This window comes from Schistocerca gregaria, chromosome 2, assembly GCF_023897955.1.
Source record: "Schistocerca gregaria isolate iqSchGreg1 chromosome 2, iqSchGreg1.2, whole genome shotgun sequence".
In the NCBI taxonomy this organism is placed as follows: domain Eukaryota; kingdom Metazoa; phylum Arthropoda; class Insecta; order Orthoptera; family Acrididae; genus Schistocerca; species Schistocerca gregaria.
Window position 1 is genome coordinate 520,831,098 of NC_064921.1, and position 17,780 is coordinate 520,848,877.

The 17,780-nt window shown below is 37.3% G+C and overlaps 1 protein-coding gene across 9 annotated transcripts in view; it reads left to right on the forward strand.

Annotated features, from left to right (window-relative positions):
• LOC126329925 (glycerol kinase-like) overlaps positions 1-17,780 on the forward strand; it is a 260,608-nt gene that overhangs the window by 186,086 nt on the left and 56,742 nt on the right. For all 9 annotated transcript variants that reach the window (XR_007562628.1, XM_049996234.1, XM_049996242.1 and 6 more), the window contains 5 exons: positions 2,692-2,909; positions 4,444-4,553; positions 5,490-5,592; positions 11,488-11,598; positions 17,283-17,539. Coding sequence is in view for 8 of the 9 variants with exons in the window: in XM_049996234.1 (XP_049852191.1) it covers positions 2,692-2,909; positions 4,444-4,553; positions 5,490-5,592; positions 11,488-11,598; positions 17,283-17,539 (799 nt within the window). In the remaining variant the exon portion in view is untranslated. The remainder of the gene's footprint in view (positions 1-2,691; positions 2,910-4,443; positions 4,554-5,489; positions 5,593-11,487; positions 11,599-17,282; positions 17,540-17,780) is intronic.

Sequence of the window (17,780 nt, forward strand, 5' to 3'; positions counted from 1 at the left end):
CAAGACTGGAATTTTTGAAAGACTATGGCAACATTAGTAAATGTTCTATTTTTATGTTCTGTAATAAAAACATAGGTAGCAGCATATTTTCCTCTCATTATCTTCTAAGTATATCTTGATGTGTCCTTTGTGATATGGCTGTGCCTTTACATTTCATTATTTGTTCTATTGCCTTAGAGGGAGCAAAGATTCACCACTGTATTTTACATTATATTCAGAACAGTTGCAATTATTTATATTTTTTGATTGATCATTATTATCTTTTACTACATTGCTTTTGTTTCTGATTTGGATTTTGTAGTATTGTCAGAATGCATAGTACAGTACTCTCTCAACTATCCAGCCTACTTCATTAATATTATAATAATACTTCTCTGTGATAAAATGAGGATGATGTAGTGTACTTTTCTAAAGTTTTAGCAATTGCTACAATGCTGGGTGGCCTTTCAAAATGTTGGGTGTCTTTCGTTCTTTGGGCACATTTAGAATGACAGTTATAAGATACATACTGTGTTGTTAATATCGAATAAATTATCGAAAGCCCTCTTCAATGAACAGTTCTTCACAAACAACAGTGAAGACACAGAGATCAGCTCTGTTGGCAGCTCTGTGTTCCTTGTTTCTTCAGCTGCATATCTGACGTGTTCCACACCCACTTGAAGCATCTGACGTGTTCCACACCCACTAGAAGCATCTCATGGAACAAAAACTGAATAAAATCTAACCATCCAAGGTGTGTGCATTGTTAAATTGTTGTTTTGTGCAATCCATTGTGTTTTAATTAAAGATTCCAAAGTGTGTGATAAACAAAAACAGCTTGTAGTGATTATGGATCAGAAACTATTTGCTGTAATCCAATTGGATTCTGGGGTAACAGCCAAAATTATTACTTTGGAGCTACAGGTAGGAAAACGACTGAAAGAAAACTAGTGTACTTCCCAAGCTAGTATCAGTGGAATAAAAGCAAGGAAGACAATGCTGAAAAGTAAGCATAAAGAAGTTGAGGCAGCTTTATTTTTGTGGCACAAACACTTCAGAGAAAAAGGTTTGCCTGTTACTGGGGCAGTATTGCAGGAGAAAACATTGCAGTTTCAGCAACAATTAGTAGGAGTACTTTCAGCAACAATTAGTAAGAGATGATTCACAATTTATTGCCAGTAATGTATGGTTGGATTGACAGAAAAACTATTTGATATTCTCCAGATTACTATTAGGCTTTATCCATTGACCAAGAAGCTTTCAAAGTTAATTGATGAGGAGGTAATTTCTGGCAAAGCATTCTACAACTGCAATGATGGCTGTTTAAATTAAAAGGTGTTCCTATACGAAAATTCTTGGTTCAGAAAAGGAAGCTGCAGGACCCACATATGAGAAAAGTAACAAATGAGTTACCATAGTGGCATTTCAGTAATTCAACTGACAACCAGAAGATTTGGCTTGCAGTAGTAGGGACGTAATGAAAACCTAGAGCTTTCAAAAACAAAAAAATCATGAATCGCAGCCCCTACAACACATTCATCCAGAAACCTCTAAAACCGGGTTCCAAAATGAATTCATACCAGCTATAGAGATATATTTGAAAAGCAACAATTTATTGAGGAGAGCTCTACTGCTTCTTGATAACATTGCCTCACATACTGCCAGTGGTGAAGTCACTGATGAAAGCATCATCTTTACCACCAAATGCGACTTCTCTTTGTCAACTGATGGTGTAGGGCACCCTTAAAAAACTATAGTAGTAGTAGTATCAGTACCTTCTCCTCAGTTCATTAAAATCAGTGATTGACGATGATGAAGACTGTAACTGTTCTTGCGAGATGTCATAAGATGATTGGCCAAAGCTTGGGAAGAGATTCCAAACATATCACTTTACGTACTCAGGTGGGCATTTTAACACTGAATCCTTGTCTGAAACAGAAATCAAAGATGGAAACGATCATATCATTTCGTTGCTCAAAAATGTACCATGAAGTGAGAATGTCAATGCAGATGGTGTTACAGAATGGATGGCAAATGGTGAAGTAGATGAACTGAGAATGATATTGTAGAAATGGTGACACTAGGGAAAGTAACGCAAAGGAGGGGGCAAACATAGGTGACAGGAGAAATCTCATCTAGCATTCAGAGGACCTAAAGATGATTGAAGCAGTGCTGCAGTACATTAGTAGGCAGGGGGAAGCAAAGCTATCTGCTATCATTTGTTTGCATAAGTGGAGGGATATTGCAGCATGGAAGAGGACTCTAGGAAAGAAACAGTCATCTATGAAAGACTTTTTTGTTAAACTTGGCATTTTACATGTGCATAATCATACTTTCATACTTTACAATGCAGATCATTTTATGTTTCCTGTAATAATTTTTGATTGTGTGGCATGTACGTGACACACACTTGTAACCAAGATGTATTATGTAAGAAGTCGGAAAATGTTAATAAAATGGATCTTGCTATAAAAAGGATGATGTTTTGAATGTTATGGCTAGCTTCAAAACAGAGAATTTATAGAACTTTGGCCTCTCCGGCTTTTTTGTTGCATGGCTCGACCTTTTGCTACATTAGGTTGGACAGTTGAGAGCCTACTGTACAAGTGCCCCAGAAAATTGACATTGCAATTAAAAAAATTATTTCATATCACTGTTACTGTTCCTTTTATTTGCACATCCAATGGCATTCAAAACATTTTCTACTTTCAGCATGGTCAGATATCCGTACAGCTTCAATAGTAGATCATGTTCTGGCAAGAGTTCCTGACAACAGCAAGGATGCTTTGATGCCATTATGTGGACTTCCAATTAGCCCATATTTTAGTGCACTGAAAATTAGGTGGTTGATAGAGAATGTATCTGGAGTGAGAAAGGCAATTAGGGAACAAACATGCATGTTTGGCACAGTAGACTCCTGGATAATATGGGTAAGATTCAGAATTGATTTTATCCTTGTTGCATAAATCCATGCTTCACAATCAAGGGCAACATGCTTCCTAACGCACACAAGAAATACATTCACAGCATTTTATTTACTCATTGTATCTAAAATTACTGATGCTATGTATTTGGTGACATGACACATCCACAGATTTTTGGACACTACTGAAAAACTATGTACTAGGTTGTCAGTCATCCTGGAAGTTTTATAATTTTTTTATCTGCTTATAGTCACTTGATCTCAAAGTCAGCATCTGATATTTGAAAAATTCACTGTTTTCAGTACCATTCTGTTTTACGGTACGGGTACATGTAAATGCAGTAAAAAGCTCTTTTAAATATACATGTATGTTACATCAGCTGACCATATTTATTTTGCTGTTACATTTTCAAAGAAATTGAACAACACAGATGATTTACTTTCATAGATAGCTGTTTGCATTAAGGACAGGGGTTGCACCAACCCTGGATCAAATCTTCCTGGCAGATTAACGACGAGGGTCAGAGAGCCGACCCCCCTGGATGTGGTTTTTAGGTGATTTTCCCCTGTCCCACTAGGGAACACTGGGCTACTACCCAAATACTGTCCCAGTTACATGATTTGCAAACATTTAGAAAACTTTCCCTCATTTTCATGTGAATAACACTGCATGCTGTCAGTTGAGGTACACATATTCCAAAAAAAAAAAAAGGAGAACAACAGAAAGAGTTGCTGAACAGACACACTTTCTTCTCACCTCCTAAGCCACACATTATAATATGCTAACTACCAATTTGCCCAAGCTTCACAAGTAGCACAAAAGTATTTTTACAGCCAGATGACTTGCTGCTTGTGAATCAGTCTATAAGTAAAAGCTGTATCAAAATTTCTACAGTAGTTACTGCGATTAGCCACCACATACAGACTGCAAAATGTGGCAGTGGAGTTCAAATTTTAGCTTAAATTATAGTATGTATACATGTGTAAAAGCAACCTTCAGGGATCTCAATTTGTGTAAAACTGGGCTCTGAACACGAATGAAAGCCCTGCTTTAAATTGGAAGTAATATTCATTTCAAACTGATGGCTTTTATGGAATACATGTTTTGAAACTCTTATCTATATCTGAGATTTTGACCAGTGGCATTGGTATTCAAAATAAATTGTGGAAAGTTGGACAATTCTTATCAGTCTAGCCAGCAGATAAATTAGAATACTTTTAAAAATTATGTCATTTCTGAAAGTATTTGACTTTTTCCATCAGACCAGTGGGCTTGTCCATAATCATCATCTTTGAAACTGGTATACTCAAATGTATTTGTTGTTGGATATTTTAATCCATACAGGTTACAGATTCACCCACTGAATATGTGCCAACAAATCTATATTCAAATGCATAGTTCATTGTAAAACTTAAAAAAAATTAAGTGGCATTCGGCACAGACAAAATTATTCTAAATGTGTTACATTGTTTTGAAGAAAATAAATTCATTTTCCCTCACTTCTCAAAATTCTTTACCATTTTTGTTCAATGTATTGCAGAATTTGACTGGTGGCAGTGAAGGTGGTTTGCATATAACAGATGTGACAAATGCTTCTAGGACAATGCTTATGAATATAGAAACTCTTCAGTGGGATCCAATACTGTGTAGGTATGTTTCATGAGTTGCATAAGGTTAAATAAAAATGGGATGCTGAAAGCTTTTAGCTTATACACAATATAACTTCTGTTTCCACTTCCTACATGGAGCAGGTATTGCTTACATTCACTAAACAGAGTGAGCTTCCCCTTGTTTATTGAACAGTAGGGCAGTACACATTTCCAAGTATGATATGTGTAATGGAGGTCACCCCTATGCTGTGATTGTCTTTGTTTCATGAAAGTTTGAAACTTATAGCAATATTCTGAGAATTTGCTCTACACTTCTCTGAAGTCTGCACATACAGACTGTGCAGATGTAAAACTGCAATGCAATTATAGTATGAGCTCTGCATAACTTGAGGCTTACTCATTCTAGACTTTTCCACAATCCAATGTTGAGCAAGAAAATTACTGCTGTGAGGCAATTGATGAAAGAAAATATATGAAAAATGATTTGTACCTCCAATTGATTCAAATAATGTATTAATAAGTCCTCAGTATCAAAATAATATAATCTACTGTGCACTTAGAAGTTAAGCTGTGCACTGTGTAATGAGAAACATTTTCATATAAAAGAAGAATGCAAGCATTATCACTTTACCTCCAGACGTGGGTGTGTTGAATGTCTTTGTGAACAATATTTCATACCTAGTGAAGATGTAGTGATAATTATACAGAGCCTGTGAACAGCATAAAAGAAACATAAAAAGAAAAAAAAACTGTCTGCCTTGAGGCATGTAAGTGTGTACAGTTTCTTGTCGAAGTTCTCAAAGGGAGGAGAAAAAAATTAATAGAAATTGTATAGAGCTTAAGCAAAAACTAAAACCTTTCAGCATTCTGATAAAAATGTTCAAAAATGAAACGAGTGGAACTCACTTGCTCTTACGTCAATCTGTAATCAATAAGTGCACCGAAAGATAATTAACTTTTCTTTGTGTTCTTACAGGTACCTGCAAATTCCTATGAACATATTACCTAAAATTCACAGTTCATCAGAAATATATGGGTATATAACAGAAACCCCACTACGAGGAATTCCAATATCAGGGGTATGTTCGATGAATATAAAAAATTATTACTGTATATTGAATTAAGAATTCGTGTGTGTGTGTGTGTGTGTGTGTGTGTGTGTGTGCGTGTGTGCTAAGTAAATAGATAAAATATAAAAAAAAATTTGTGTAACTAAATTAGAGAGTAATGTTCAAGAGTTGTGATAAAATGTTAAGCTATGGACTTGTAATTGGGAAGAGCGGGGCTGGAATACCCATAATTCTTTTTGTTGTTTATGGGATGTTAAACCTTAATCTTCTTTCTTCATATTTTTTCTTTATTGACGTCTTGACTGCTGGCTTTGATCCAAAATTTTTATTTCTTTTTGTTTCAGCTGGGGTAAAGGGAGAGGGGGGGGGAGATAATGTAGATAGAAGGGGGGAAAACACAAAGGCACCTAAGAGAAGTTCCTAAAGTATATAAATAGAAGTAGAGCTTTAACTCCAAATGTAAAGTAATTTTTTGTGCTTTTCTTCACAACATGTCTCTATTTTAACACCACTGCTATGAAGGGTGTTCAGAAAGTATCAAACCTTTGGTTGACAGAACTACATTAATTGTTTTGAAGAACTTTAATCCCCTTTACTGTTGTCTCCTTGGTAATGAACAAACTTCTCCCAAAACTTGGGTGGCTTTTGGAAACACTGCTAGAATGCATCTTTTGAATGCCATTCCATTCTGTATGTTATCCCCTCTTGACTCAAATACTGTTATTTTCGGGGGCATTTTCATCTTGGAAAACATCCAGAAGTTATATGAAGCAACTTCGGGGGAGTTGGGAGCCTGAATAACCACAGAAATGTTTTATTTGGCAAGGAAAATCTGAATCAGATATGCAGAATGGATTAGTACATTGTCATGATGCAGCTGTCAAGTTTTTGCTACCCACAGATCCAGTTGTTTCCATCACACAGCTTTGTGAAGGCAGTGAAGGACATCCTTGTCATTTTCCTTTTTGATGGTTTGGTGTTGCATTGTGCACTCATAATGTACCACCCCATGAGGTTTGAAGAAAATGTTCTCTACGATCTTCACATTCCTGCAAACCTGCTATGCCCCCACCCCCATCCTCGTGAATGTTGAATGTTTCAACTTTCCACTGTTATGATTTTCATCTTGGTTTCCGGATTCTATCTGTAATCTCTTCTGTCATTGCTTCTGATCAGTGTTCAGAAAGTTAGGGTATACTGTTTGCTTTGTCCAGTGTGCCGTGTATGTTTCCAGGTAGTGCTACTTCTGCTTCATTGTCAGCAATTTCGGTATAAATTTTATCAGCACACTGCTTCTGAATATATAATTGGTTGAAATTCAATGTAATGCTACAGTACTTACTTCTATCAATGGTTTTCCATGACCAAATTCTGCACATACTCAAGTTACATCACATTGCCCTATTAAGGCTCTACCTGTATGTGATTCAGTGGCCACTGATATGCAACCATCTTTTGAGGTGATGGTATCACTTCTTTATCTGCGAGCTGGTCAGGCACAGCCACCAAAAGTCTGTTGAATGTTGCGAATGCTTTTGACTTTGATATCACCAGACATTTGGCACAATTTGATGCAATATCACTGCTCATTTTGTTCAGTTATTTTACATCTTGCTGGTACTGTATGAGTGCTTCTTACAAATCCTCACTCACTCATAGACTGACAGATATTGTCTGGTGGTGGGAGAAAATTTGTCACTGCATGTGAATGTACCCTACCACATCTCCACCAAATGAAACCTGCTGCACTTCTTTGGCTTACACAGGGAAGGAGGTGGTTCTGAGTCCCAGGTAGAGACAATAAAAAGACAGTCATAGTTTTCAGCTGTTAAGGCATTCGTCAGTTGGCAGGGGTGAGGTGGGGGGAGGGGGAAAGTAGCGGATAAAGAGAGAAATAAAAAGATTGGGTACGGTGATGGGATGATGGATATGTAGTGCTGGAAATGGGAAGAGGGAAGGGCTGGATGGGTGAGGACAGTGACCAACGAAGGTGGAGACCAGGAGGGTTATGGGAACATAGGGTGTATTGCAGGGAATGGTCCCACTTGCGCAATTCAGAAAAGCTGGTGTTGATAGGAAGGATCCATATGGCACAGACTGTAAAATAGTCCTTGAAATGAAAGATATCATGTTTGGCAGTGTGTTGAGCAACAGAATGGTCCACTTGTTTCTTGGCCACAATTTGTCGGTGGCCATTCATGCAAACAGGCAGCTTGTTGGTTGTCATGCCTGCATAGAATGCAGCACAGTGGTTGCAGCTTAGCTTGTAGATTACATGACTGGTTCCCAGGTAGCCCTGCCTTTGATGGGATAGGTTGTGACCGGACTGGAGGTGGGGAGGGAGGATGAATGGGACAGGTCTTGCATCTAGGCCTATTACAGGGGTATGAGCCATGAGGTAAGGGATTGGGAACAGGGGTTGTGTAAGGATGGGCAAGTATATTGTGTAGGTTCTGTGGATGGTGGAATACCACTGTGGGATAGGTGGAAAGGATAGTGAGCACAACATTTTTCATTTCAGGGCACGACAAGAGGTAATTGAAACCCTAGTGGAGAATGCAATTCAGTTGCTTCAGTGTGTGAGGTACTGAGTTATGGCTGGAATGCTCCTCTGTGACCGGACGGTGGCACTTTGTAAGGTGGTGGGAGACTGGAGAGATAAGCCACTCTTCCCTGCCCTCAGTCTAACATGCAGCACTTCGCTGTTCGCCACCCCCACCATACTGTCCCTCCCTCCCCTCACTACAGCCTCCTCCTTACTCCCACTCAGTCACCACTCCCATCATGCATTGGTGCTGCTGCTCGCAGTGCAGTATCTGTTACCTGAGACTGCGGTCGTGTGTGTGTGTGTGTGTGTGTGTGTGTGTGTGTGTGTGTGTTGGAGGGGGGGAGGGCTATTGTTGACAAAGGCCTTAATGGTCGAAAGCTATAATTGTTAGCGTCTTTTTGTTGTGTTTATCTGCGATTCAGGATCTCCACTGTATGGGAGTAGCAACTTTCCTTCTCATAATATTGTTACATTCCATGCTGGATTTTTTATTGTTAGAAGGAGGTGGTTTGATACTTTTTGAACACATTTGTATCTTCCAATAGAAAAACTACTTTTTTGTTTAATCAGTACCTTTCTTTTTTTTATTATTATTTATTTTATGGCCTTCATTGGACCACTCTAGTCAAAAATACAAAGTTGTAAACAAGTTGTTACACAGGGATACAATTTGGCTCAACAATAACTTAATATGATATTTAGGTAATATAATTATTAGAGTCTATTCTTATATGAAAGGTGTTTTGCTCTTCTGTCTGCCCAGTATTTCTTAATTCTTTCAGATATTTCTTTTATTTCTTCATCTGAGACCACTCTTCCTGTACTCCTTATATTGATTTTCATTTGTAGTCTGGTTTGCGGGTCTTGCAGTATTCTGGTTTTCTCTGTCTTGTTGTTTAGGTCATCTACTGTAATTTGGAGTTCTTTTATATCTTCCTGAATTTCTGTGATCCATTTAATGTTGCTCTTGCTATTCCACAATTTTTGTATAATTTTTTTACTAATTCTGTTTTCTGGACTTCTCATCAGATGTCCAAAGAATGAGATGCGTTTCTTCCCGATTGTGCTCATGACTGCTTCTATTTTCTTATATACTGTTTAATTTGATGCTGTTCTCCAATGTCCATTTATTTTATACTGTTTATTTATACACATCCTAATTATTATTCTTTCCATTTTTATCATTCTGTCAATTTCTGCTGTATTAGTTGTTTTGAAGATAGTTTCAGCTGCATATGTTATTTCTTGCAGTGTAACTGTTTTATAGTGTTTTAATTTTGCATCTATAGATAAGCTTTTTTTGTTGTATGTAGTTTTGGTAATGCAATTTTCATATAGTTCAGTTTTTTTAATTCTATTCTGCCATGATGGCTTCTCAGTTAGTGTGTGTTATTATTTCACCTAAATATTTAAATTTATCAACAATTTTGATTTCCTGTTCTTCTATTGTAATTTTGTTTGCAAGTGGTGGATCAGTTAGCATAATCTCCGTTTTTTCAAGTGATATTCTAAGGCCTACTTTCTCTACTATTTCTTGTAGTGATTTCACTTGTTGCCTGGCTTCTTAAACGGTGTTGGCTAGAAGAGCAAGATTATCATCAAATCACAAGCAGTTTAAGCTAATTTCATCTTCTGCACTTCCAATTCTTATCATCTTTGGATTGTCCTTGTACCATGCTCTCATTATGTATTCCAGTGCACAGTTAACCAGTAATGGTGATAAGCAGTCACGTTGTCTTAAGCCTGTTTTTATGAGGAATGGTTCCAAAATTTCTCCTCTAAATTTCCCTTTTGATTTGGTGTTGGTTAGAGTGAGTTCTATTATTTTAATTAGTTTTGGATGGAGTCTTAGATTTCTTAAAATTTTTAATAGTGAAGGTCTGTGAAGACAGTCATATGTCTTCTTAAAATCTACAAATGTTATTGCCTGGTGTTTGTTCTGTTTCTTGTCGTATGCCATAACCAATTTTAAACTAATTATCTGCTGTGCACAGCTTCTCCACAGTCTGAAACCTCCCTGATATTCCCCTAACTCCTATTCTAATTGCTCCTTGATTCTTTCATATAGGATCTTGGATAGAATTTTGTATTTGCAATCTAGGAGAGAGATTCCTCTGTAGTTGTCTGGGTTGCTCTTATCTCCCTTTTTGTGTAGTGGGTGGGTGATAGATGTGGTCCAATGTTTGGGAAATCATTCTATTACTCAAATTTTTGTTAGAGCCATGTGTAAGAAGGTCTTGACTGTGTCACTTGCATATTTCCACATTTCAACAAAAACCTGATCTTCTCCACATGCCTTATAATTTTTTTGTTCTTTAAGAATTTTTTCTACTAGTTTGTTAGGTTTGGTTTTTATTGGGGTAATTATGTTGATTTGTAAGGGTTCTTTGGGTTCCTTGCAATTCAGAAGTTTGTTAAATGCTTTTGCCATGATTTCTGCATTTTCCTTGTTACTGTGTGCCAATCTTCCATCTTCAGCTTTCAGTATTAGTGTAGGGGTCTCATATTGTTGTAGTTGTTTCCCAAAGATTTTATAGTAGTTCCTGGAGTTGGTTTTATGATAATTACCTTCTATAGAGTTTATAATGTCTTTATGGAATCCTCTTTCAATTCTTCTAATATTTTGGGTGAATTTTTTTCTTTCATTTTTTAGGTTTATGGCATTTTCTACAGTTTTATGCGTTTGAAACTTTAACCATGCTTTGTGCCTATCTTCCTGGAATTTCACATTCTGATGTCCACCATACATGTTACTTTCGTGGGTTCAGGGAGCTAAATTCTCTGCTTCTTTTTTAAGAATAGGCACTAGTTGTTCTAGATCATCTTTTAATTTGATGGTTTGTGTTATTTGTTGGTATTTATTATTTTTAATTAGATGATGTGGGTCAAACTTCCTTTTTTTAATTAGTTTTTCCTGTCCTCTTCTTTAATGGAGTGAATTTGGTTTTAATTTTAACTATATAATGGTCTGAGCCTGTGTCTACTCCTCTCAGTATTTTAACATTGTGGATCTCTTTCTGAAAATTTTTGTCCATACAGACATGGTCTAGCTGCCACTCCCCCTTCCACCAGTCTGGATGTTTCCACGTTTTAAGTTTACTTGGCTTCCTCTTAAAGTATGTTGATTTAGATATAAGGTTGTGTTCTCTGCAGAGTTCTACAAGTCTTTGACCGTTTTTGTTCGTAAATTTATGTGGACTCCATTTTCCAATTATACTTTTATATTTCCTTTCTTTTCCCAACTGAGCATTGAAATCTCCCAATAAAATTTTTACATTTTTTTTATTTACACTGTTCACTGTTTGTTCTAGAAGGTCCCAACCTTTCTTTTTATTATATATGCTTAAATTTATTAGATTTTAGGGAACCAGCAGTCTGCATTGGTTGGAGAAATGTGTTTGAAAGAGGGAGAGGCAAAAAATACCTATCGGTCTGGCTGTTTCCTCATGTACAACACTGGAACAACAGTAAGCCAAAGTACTTTTATAAAATAATTACAAATATTTTGTTTTGAGATGTGCTGTGGTATATAATTCTTTCAAAGATAATAGTAATTCATTTAACTAAAGTAAATGTTGCTAAACATAGCAAATTTCATGTTACTGTCCACTAGTCAAGCTAATGTGTGCATTTCAGGTGCATAATGATTTACATCTGTGTAATATTCCCATACATTGATACTTCACAGTTGTATAGTAATATTCATTTTATACTCATGATGTTGCTTAGACTGAAGATGTCTGACCGTTTGATCTGCAGGAGACACATAAATTAGTGTAAATTGGTCCACCCCTAAGAGATGTATTGATGAGACAGCAGATGCAATGAATGGGGTTGCAGGAGTGTGAAACAGAAGGTGCACTTGTAGGAATGATGACAGGCACTGTACCATGTGAGCTCATGCAGGGCATGATAATGTGAAGGAGTGGATTAGATAGTGGGGACAGAAGAGAGAAAGAGTAGACTGCAGGAAAATGGGTATGAGTCCAGGATAAGTTAAGGGTGACATGCAATGTGAGGCAGGGGGGCTAGCAAAGTAAGAGGCTAGGAGGTGTAAGACTTATATTAGCCTACACACCAGTGAAGAATGAAATAATCAGTCTGATTTTTAAAACTTGTTTCAATACTGCTGAATTGATGGGCCTTTTTTTGTACCTTGTGCATGTGCCAGTTAGTGCTTTCCACGTTTGTTTAGCTTACACAAATTAATAGGGACCAGAAAATGTAGCATCTATTTTTTTTCTAAAATTCACGTCAATTTTTGTTGAAATTTGCATCTATTTTCTTTGAAAATTATTAGATGCACAAATTTAAATGATCGTCATGCTACACAAGTGAACAAACAAATTATTAGTTCTTCGAAATTGACTGTCAGAACAAGTGCTGATTGGGAACCTTTTGAGTGGAATTCTTGCTTTTTCAAAAATTTCAACACTTTTTTATCCGAAATGGCCTGTTTTCTTCATTTGGCTGTATTTAATCTTTAAAAAAATGATTGTTCTGTTGAAAAGCAGCAGCATTTTCCTGCCAGTTAAGTGAATGCACCTCCGATATTAGGTGTTTTTGGACATTATTTGTCTTTTTTTTTGCCCAATTCGAAGATTAAAAAATCTGCAGACTACTAATTTTAATCTTTTGTGGACATTCTTACACCTTCGACCCATGTTTGACAATGCTACAGATAGAACTGACAGATCACTTAGCATAGTAGTAGAACCGAGCACATAGAAACTCGATTTTAATGTTAGAGGACGAATTTCAGCTCCATTAAAAAGTTACAGATTTTGTTTTCCAATCACTATTGCACAGAGGGTGGGCACTGTAGGCTATTGTCACAGATGGCCGAGAGCATAAACAGATGAGAATTTTGACCGCCACAAGGGAAGGATCGGTGCAGGGAAACAAACCTCACCTCCATTTTGCCCAGCAGGGCAGTGGCCTACAGCAGAACTGACACATCTTCACGGGGATCACCGATCTCTTCTGGTGTTAGGGTCGTACTCAAAATCCATGATGGACCAGGATTAGTCGCTTCACTTATTTCAAAATAAGAAAATAAAACGCACAACACTCAACACAAAGCATTTGGGGATGGCTACTGCGCAATTGTTTGTTAAAGTCAGCAAAGCATTGTTAATGTCATAGTTCAAGCCCAACCTCTAGCAGTATTTAATGCAATTACAGTTCAAAACATCTGCCACCTAATTTGCCATATTAAAACTGTCTGCATTATTCTATATTTTGAGCTTTAGCTAACAAACAAATATATGCATGTCTTTCTTATAAAATGCTAGGTTCCATGGCTAAGTACTACATTGCATTATGTGACGTATATCTTAAATAGACCATTCAACTGTCCACAACTGGCATGGCAGCACGTTGATACATCATTGTGTTCATACATTTTGTTTTGCAAGGAAGTTGCATACATTATCTTCCAAATTGGGCTTAACAAGATAATGTACAATGCCAGTAACTGCCTACATTTTCAATATTATATGCAGAAAAGAAAACTATTTCAAACTATCTCTGATAAATAGCTGATGTGGATACAATTTGCTATGAAACAGTAATTTCACTTTATTGCATCTATTGCAAAATGTGAATTTTTTCCAGTCCCTACACATTAATATGTTCTGATGCGTTTTCTAAACAAAACTAATGATCTGCATATTGAAGTGAGGAATGTTAGATTCTTTGATCAGCTAGATGGGTTAGAAAATTTAAAAAAGAAAATGAATAGTAAATAAAATAGAAAGAAACTTCCCCATGGGAAAAATATATTAAAAACAAAGATTCCAAGACTTACCATGGTGTATGTGTGGATGGATATGTGTGTGTGTGCGAGTGTACACCTGTCCTTTTTTCCCCTAAGGGAAGTCTTTCCGCTCCCGGGATTGGGATGACTCCTTACCCTCTCCCTTAAAACCCACATCCTTTCATTTTTCCCTCTCCTTCCCTCTTTCCTGACGAAGCAACTGCCAGTTGCGAAAGCTCGTAATTCTGTGTGTGTGTTTGTGTGTTTTGTTCATGTGCCTGTCTGCCGGCGCTTTCCCGCTTGGTAAGTCTTGGAATCTTTGTTTTTAATATAAAATGAATAGTAAAATTGAGATACAATGGCAATTAGTAAAGTTCAGTGGCAGGATGAGTACAAGGTTATAAATACAAAATGAAATAGAAATCAGGCAACAGTAGATCTGATAATGAATAAGTAAGTAGGAATGGGAGTAAGCTACTATGAGCAGCACAGTGAATTCATTATCACAATTATCACAGCCAAGATCAACACAAAGCCAACACCCACCCAATAGTAAAAGTCTATATGACAAGTAGCTATGCTGATGATGAAATGATTAAAGAATGTTTGATGAGATAAAGAAAATTATTGTGATAGTTATGGAAGATGAAAATTTAATTGTAATGGGTGACTGGAATTTGGTTGTAGAAAGAGGAATAGAAGTAAAAATAAGAGAATATGAACTGAGGGAAAGAAATGAAAGAGTAAGTCACCTGGTAGAATGTTGCACAGATTATAATTTAATTACTATGAACGCTTGGCTTAAGAAACATGGAAAAAGGTTGTATATGTGGAAGAGACCTGGAGGCACTGCATGGTTTCTGATTAGTTATATTTTGGCAAGACAGATTTTGGAACTAGATTTGAAGTGTAAGACATTTCTAGGGTCAGATGTAGACTCTGGCCACATTTATTGTTTATAAACAGTAGATTAAAACTGACAAAATTGCAAAAAGGTAGGAACTTATGGTGATGGGATCTAGAGAAATTACTAGAACCAGAGGTTTTCAGGAGTTTCAGAGGTAGCATTGTGCAATGACTGACAAGAATATGAGAAAGGAATGCAGTAAAGGAAGAATGGGTATCCTTGAGAGATGAAATACGGGGCCCAGTTGAAATCTTTGGCTAACACAGGAGATACTGAATTTAATTAATGAAAGAGGTAAATACAAAAAAGTAGAAAATAAAGCAGGGGAAAGGGAACACAAATATGAGATATATATATATATATATATATATATATATATATATATATATATATATATATATATATATATATAGAGAGAGAGAGAGAGAGAGAGAGAGAGAGAGAGAGGGGGGGGGGGGGGGGGGGGGGGGGGAGAGGTCCAAAATGCCTGATGGGGATGGCTAGAGGACAGGTGCAGGTCTATAGAAGCTTGGATAACTAAGGGAAACATAGATACTGAGCTTGTCAACCAGGCTGTGAAGGCCCAAGGGATGTCTAGTGGTTGCCATGTCATAGTTTGCATTACTGTGTCATGCGGGTATGGTACAGGGGGCACGTGGTCAGCACACTGCACTTCCAGCTGTTTTCCAGGCTGTGGAGCCACTGCTATTTGGACAAGTAGCACCTCAGTTGGCATCACAAAGTTGAGTGCATCCCATATCAGTCGTGCCACCAAGGAAAAATCTGTGGGAGTACCAGCAGTTGGGAGGGGTGAGGGGGGGAGGGGGAGCTTTGAAGAAGGAGGTCATTGTCTGAAAACTTAATAATGTTGTTTTGTATCTTCTGTGTGTGTGTGTGTGTGTGTGTGTGTGTGTGTGTGTGTGTGTGTGTGTGTGTGTGTGTGTGTCACTATGGACGTCCCTTTACCACACAAAATGATAAATGCAAATGTGAAAAATTAAAATGAAGCATGTAAGCTTGAAAGAATGTTACCAAAATGTGGGTTGTTAATTTAATTAGTAAATGGGCACTGAAACTGAAAACTGTATTGAATTTATCACATGTTTTAAAACACCACAAATGATAAGAAATCCTCATTTCACAGTGGAGAAAATTATGCAATACTGACCAAGTAGAAGGCAATGCAGGTTTCTTAATTTCTAGCTTTTAATGAAAATATAATCAACAGTCTTAAGTGTGAAATAACCACAGAAATCAATGTGGAATGTAACAATGAATGTATCCATTAGGACAGTGCAGAAAAATTTGGCATTAATGGGCTATGGCAGTGGACAACTGAAGCATGTGTATTTGCTAACAACATGACATCACCTGCAATACCTATCCTGGGCTCGTGACCATATCAGTTGGGTGACAGGTTGAGATTCATTGGGAGAGTCCTTAGAAAATGGTACCATACACACATCCAACTCTATGAAATCACATCCTAAGGTAATCTTAACCGTTAACTTCTGTACAACCTCATTGGTCAGGTAAACTCGCCCATGCCAATCTTGCATTGTACCTGACCGACCATACCACTGTCAATGGGTCTCTGGATACATTGCAACGATCCTCACTTCCTGGTTGTACCTTCCCTATCCCAGCCAGACTTCCATTAGCCCTCAACCATTCATAATCAATAATGGAGATATTACTTCCAGGGTCACTAAGTGCACACACAGGTTCTCTTCTCAAGTTCGTGCACACAAGTGACAATGTCCCGGTGTTTAGAGCACAAACGGTTTGCATCCACATGGCAGCTTCCTATTTCCAGAAGCCCCTGCGGGTTCCCAGCGACAGCTATTTGTGCTGCCTGCTCCATGCAAAATTTTACAATCCCCTGCATCTGAAACAAAACTCATCTCTATGCATATCCCTTTTTACACCACAGGAACTTGACCCCTGCCTTCCTGTACCCCTGCAAACCCTTCAGCTTTTTCCCGTTTAGCACTAGTATGCTTAATATTCTCTATACTGATCACTAAACCATCTAAGTCCCCAAATGACTGTGGCTTATCAGCAAACATGATGTGTGACCTGTCCCCCAGTCTCATATCTTCCAGTACAGTCTTTACCGTCTCTGTCTCAGATGCTTCCAGGCACAGAGCCACCCTAGCCCCCTGATTATTTGTTGTTCCTTTCTATTTATTTTCTGTTTTTTCTGCAGTCCCTCAGAAACCTTGGCATGGTTCTTAGAGCATGATGCTCAGTGTCAAAACATGTCAGGCTAAACTTGATTAAATTCTGGGCTTATTTATGGTCTTTTTTTAAGATCTTAATTCTGCCTGAGTGATCTGTGAAATATGTTTTCATCATACTCGGCAAGTAATTCTTTGCTATAATCCTTATGTATTTCATTATTAATTAATATAATTACTTGCTTTTGTTTATTATCAATAGTGTTACTTGCTTTTGTTTCTAATTGTATCAATTGTAATTGGCAGCGAGTGCAGTCTAGCCATGGATTAGTGACAACAGTTGCCTATCAAATGGGCAAATCAGCTCAACCAGTTTATGCTTTGGAAGGTTCTGTGGCAGTAGCTGGAGCAGCTGTTAAGTGGCTGAAAAACAATATGAATCTAATAAGTACGTTTGCTGAGTCAGAGAAATTAGCCGATGAAGTAAAGACTACTGGTGATGTTTATTTTGTTCCTGCTTTTTCTGGGCTTTATGCACCTTATTGGAGAAAAGATGCTCGTGGGTAAGACATTATTTCAAAATTTTTAAACTGTAGAAGAGCTAATAATTTAATTTGTGATGGACATATTTTGATAAAAATTTACTCTTGATGCTGGAAACGTAATGTCATTTATTGTGTGTTGAGAGAGAAAGCACATTAAGAGAGATTCTTATGCACATTATTGTATATCTTTGTCCACTGAGCACAATATTTCATCCACAACCATATTGCCCTCACCTTATCAGGCTGGTTGAAGCCATAC